Source organism: Chaetura pelagica, unplaced genomic scaffold (assembly GCF_000747805.2).
Source record: "Chaetura pelagica isolate M959 unplaced genomic scaffold, ChaPel_1.0 scaffold650, whole genome shotgun sequence".
In the NCBI taxonomy this organism is placed as follows: Eukaryota; Metazoa; Chordata; class Aves; order Apodiformes; family Apodidae; genus Chaetura; species Chaetura pelagica.
The window spans coordinates 771599-776371 of record NW_009951820.1 but is presented as its reverse complement, the minus strand read 5'-3'; the positions used below and the strand labels follow the sequence as shown (position 1 = coordinate 776371).

The window sequence follows — 4773 nt, the reverse complement described above, 5'->3', positions numbered from 1 at the left end:
GGATCCGGGAGGCCGAGCGCAGGCAGCGGGAGACAGTGCGGGCCGCCCTGCAGGTTGGTGAGCTGTATCCTGTCCTGGAGGGGAGAGGGGAGGGGGCTGCGCCAGCAGCGGGGGGGGCCCGGTCTGCTCAATGCCAGAAATATTGTCGCTTTTTCCTGAATCGCACCCAGCTTCAGGAAGAGGCAGAGCTTTGTGCAGGACCGTCTGTGTGCAGCCCCCCAGCAGGATCCGGAAGGTGAGAACCGTTTTCCTTAAAATCCTGCTAACCCGTGTACTGCACAACCTGGACAGCAGCTGAAACTGTCCTTGCCAGGATTTTCCCCCATTCAGATCCTTCAGAAACTTTTACCTAGACTCCAGTAAGCACCCACAGAGATGACTCTCCTGGCCACACATTCATGAGCACAAACCACCACAACCACCATGATAACATACAATCCTTTTAACATTATTGTGCCCTGAGAACAAATTCTCCTTTTCCTTCTGACTCCAAACACAAACTCTGCTAAGAAACCACTGGATGATCATTGCCTGCCTGGCTTTGACCATCACTCACCTCTCAAGCTGCCATGTGGCTCCTGCCTTCCAGGGACTTCTCTCAGGATGTGGAACAGCCTGGCCCAAGCAGGATGCAGACAGGACCCAACTTAAACTGGATGGAACCAGGCCAGGCTCTGACCTTCATTGGCCACCAGGTAGGAGTGAGTGGCTAATGAGCACAACTTCAATAGCTGCACATTATATATAGCACCTGTGACAAACGAGGCTGCAGCCCCTCCCTGGAAAAGCCCGCTGTGCATGTTCATAGCTGAGAGTTTCAGTCATCATTGAGCAAACGTTCTTTAACATGCACCAAAAATCAAAATGCTCCTTAAAGAAAGTAAAGAGCCTCCACCTCTGTCTTGTAATAGAATTTGATACTGGAAGGGGATGTATGTAACACCATTCTGTTTAGAAATACTTTTAAAAGCATCAGTTTCTTACCAGTGCTTCATGTTTCTGTTAACAGGAAACAGAGGGGAAAGGAAACGTTCACACAGGTAATCACACCAGCTCCATGTCTCATTTGGTTACCACCCTATGGAAAACTCCTGGCTTGCAAATACAACAGGGATAACTGAAAGCAGTTCTGAAGCAGGGAACTGTCTTGCCAACATTTCACATACTAAAGGAGAAGAAAACACTTCGGCATTACGAAAATCCTGTTGGTGCTGCCTGTGCAGAGTGCACAGTTCAGGGTGGGATCTGCAAGCCAACTTCCCTGCCTGAGAGGTCACATTTTACTTTTCCCCTTGCTCCTGCTACGCAGGGCCAGCTCCAGGGCTGGAGAAGAGAGGACTATCTCGAGCTGTGCACTTTCGATAAACACAGTCGCTAAGTTTTTATATATATATACATATTAAAAATTTTTTTTTCGTTGTGACTTCCTTAGGAGCAAAACCTCCATGGCTGACAGAGGAAGAGGATGGAAGTAAACAAGAAATTGGACCTTCATATGAGGAATTTCTCAAACAAAGTGAGCGGCTTGTATATGTCTCAGTTAACTGTGCATTCCCTTCACTGCACTACAGAATCAAAAGCAGTTTGACTAATTTAAGTTTTGCTGCACATATTTTTTTTAGAAGAGAAGCAGAAGCTGAAAAAGCTCCCAGCAGAGCGTGTTGGTGCCAGCTTTGACCATACCTCTCAGACAGGTGACAGCTGGCTGCCTTCCTTCGGGCGTGTCTGGAACCACGGCAGGAGGTGGCAGTCCAGGTGAGGAGCAGGGTCTGAGGGTGCGCGGCTTCGTTCCACACCCGATCCCCGCGAAGCAGGCTTGGCAGCAGCAGCACGTGTCTTACCACACACTGTTCTGGAGCTGCATGACTTGCCAGGTGAAGCACGTGAAGACACAGTGCAGACACTGTGCCTGGCTCAGCCCCGCACGCGTGTGTGGACTTGTCCGCTCATGCTCTGCAGGGCGCTGAGTCTGTGTCAGCAGACAGGAGACTGCTACAGTGCCAGGGTAACTAGAAAGTGACCGAGACCTGCTGCTCTGAAGCACCACACATAACTGTCTTACTCCTTAGGTGAAGCAGCATTTGTTACCTCTCTACATGCTGTTGTATTCTGACTCCTATGCTCCCTTTCAGGCATCAGTTTAGAACTGAATCGGGGGAAAAGAAGAGAAAAAGGTGATCACAAGAGGAGCACTGAAGAAACCAAGCTCCAAATGTTGTGCAGAGGTAGACTGGAGCTAGCTGCAGCTGTGTCAGTGCTGCTGCCAAATCTAGCTCACTTGTTAAGTCATGTCAGTATGTCAGCGTGCCCTGGTCCCTGGGAGGCAGGGTGGCCACAGGGTATCCTGAGGTCAGCACTCCTACTCGTATCCTGCTGGATCCTCTCCCCCTGAACTGGATGGACACACCGTCTGGGCATCCTTCTGCAGGTCTGGGGCTACACAAGGGCAGATCCTGCCTGTGCTGCATCTTAAAGCACATGCTGCAGTGTCCTATGCTGATGTGTAGCATGACATCCCATTAAAGAAATAAATTTTTGAGAAATAAAAAGGTTGTTTTAAAAAAAAAAAAAAGTTACCTGTGTTAGTAGTTCAACACTTCCCCACTAGACAATGACCTGACAGATGCTGTCACCTTGTGAACAGAGATCTGTGGGCACAGCTTGTTTAGACAAGTTTAGATAAATAACGAAAATAACCCACTGGCGTCTTCCCAACCTACAATGCCAAAAATGTGCTTCAGTTTCTGTCCTGCTCCAACCAAATACAGTTTTAACATCACCAGCTGCTGTAGGGGATGGAAAAGTTCCTTCCCTTTCTGCAATAAAAGAATATATCCGTAGTACATTCCCAACACTACAAATGCAAAACCTCACTAGTAGATCCACCACCTGTACCAGAACCCACTCTCAATAATGAAACTAACACGTTCTTGGAAAAGCAAGACAAATTATTTCAGTAAGTTTATTGTGTGCATCTACTTATGACACGATGAGGTCACTGGAGAACCTGCAAAGCAAGAAGTCCCAAGTCACACAACCAGACCAGAACAAGCTGCCTGGAAGCCCTGCTCCAACAAGAACACCCCTTTGCAAGGGAGGTGACACAGCCCACGCACACTGCAGCCCAGAGGCAGGGGAGTGCACATGTGGCTTCCCCATCCAACAAGCAACAGGACAGAACAGCAAACTGCTCTTCAATTCTGGAGAGCCAATGCTTCCAGCAATGCTGCCACACACCCACAGCAGCACAGGCACTGCCCACCACAGTACATGCTGAGAACCCCTGGACACACAGCCCCCCCCACAGAGCCCCCCACCTCACCTCCCTACGCATCCTCCCCGGCTGCAGGCGCATCCCCGCCTTTCGTGTTCCTGGTGTAGATCACTTGGGCTCGGTGCTTGGACACCAGTTTGATCAAACCTGGAAAGAAACAGAACTTTGAGCACGTACGTGTGCTGGGGGACACCGGGGATGCCCCTTCTGGATGCTCCCCTCTACAGCAGCACAGGACACACAGCAGGACACACCAGAGGCTCATCAAAACTGATTTGCATCCCTCCCATGCAGCACAAAATCATCTATACGACCAAGGAGAAGATAACAAGAAGCTTTCAGTTTTGAGCACTCACCTTTGCTGAGGAGCTCCTGGAGAGCAGCCCGAGCTAGGGAGCCCCGAATCTTCAGCCTCTCTGAGACAACTGCAGGTGTGATAAGCTTGTAGTTGGGCACTTCTTTGCACAGTTTGTCATAGGTGGCCTTATCAAACAGGACAAGGTTGTTCAACTTGTCTCTCACTTTCCCCTTGGACCATTTCTACTCGAAAAGAAAAAAAAAACACTAAGCCATCTTCTAAGCAAGAAAAAAAGACTAAGCTTTGGGATGGCCTGAGAACTGCACCCTGTAGTATCCCACCCTGGACTGGAGGACTAATGCGATGCACAAATGGCTCTTTATAGAAATACGTGTTGCAGATAACACCTACAGTATGTCTAAGGAAAACGAGTAAAGCCTTTTCCTAATCAGATTTAATTTTATGATGTGCAACTGACTGCCAGATGATGAAACGGCTCCTCCAACACCACGATGCCCCCCCACCACGGCTGTGCCAGGAGCACCCAGACACCCACGCGGAAGGCCCGGGGTACCCCAGCAGCCTCCTCCGAATCCCTCCACCCGGTTTTCACGGCAGAGCCGCGGCTGGGGGCCTGTCCCCAGCCAGGTCGCCTCCGCCCGCTCCTACCTTCTTCTTGGCTTTGCCGCCAGACTTGTTGACCGGGTCCTTGTCCTTTTTGGCGGACTTGCCCGCGTCCTTCTTCTTCTTATCGTCTTTGGGCGGCTACGAGGGGGAAAAGGAAGGAAGAGTCAGCGTCGGGGAGCGGGGTGGAACCCCGGGCCCTGCACCCTCGGGGGCCCCTTCCAGCGCTCACCATGGCGCGGCGGCTGCTCCGCAAGATGTCGGCCGAGAAAGGAAGCGCCCGGCGCGCGGCGTGGGAAGGCCCCGCGGCCTCGCGCTCGGCGTGACGTCAGTTCCGGCGCGGGGCGGGGCCGCCATGGCGATCTTCAGCGTCTACGTGGTGAACAAGGCGGGCGGCCTCCTCTACCAGCTGGACCACTATGCGCCCCGCGCCGACACCGAGAAGACCTTCAGCTTCCCGCTCGACCTCGTCCTGCGCCCGCACGACGAGCGCGTCGTCGTCGCCTTCGGCCAGCGCGACGGCATCCGCGGTGAGGGCCGGGCTGGGGCGAGCGGGCCGGGCGGGCCGACAGAGGCC

At 52.2% G+C, this 4773-nt stretch overlaps 2 protein-coding genes across 2 annotated transcripts in view; one reads left to right on the top strand and one right to left on the bottom strand.

The window, feature by feature from the left end:
* Positions 1 to 2939: 2939 nt before the first annotated feature.
* RPS25 (ribosomal protein S25) lies at positions 2940 to 4457 on the bottom strand. Its single transcript, XM_010008842.1, has 5 exons — positions 4429 to 4457; positions 4242 to 4337; positions 3631 to 3814; positions 3323 to 3421; positions 2940 to 3007 (listed from the first exon to the last, which is right to left on the bottom strand). The coding sequence occupies exons 1-4, from the start codon at positions 4429 to 4431 to the stop codon at positions 3327 to 3329; spliced, it is 378 nt and encodes a 125-aa protein (XP_010007144.1). The 5' UTR covers positions 4432 to 4457; the 3' UTR covers positions 2940 to 3007; positions 3323 to 3326.
* Positions 4458 to 4520: 63 nt separating this feature from the next.
* Positions 4521 to 4773, top strand: part of TRAPPC4 (trafficking protein particle complex 4) — a 1908-nt gene continuing 1655 nt past the window's right edge. Inside the window, exon 1 of the mRNA XM_010008832.1 lies at positions 4521 to 4726. Coding sequence (XP_010007134.1) covers positions 4552 to 4726 — 175 coding nt within the window. The 5' untranslated portion in view covers positions 4521 to 4551. The remainder of the gene's footprint in view (positions 4727 to 4773) is intronic.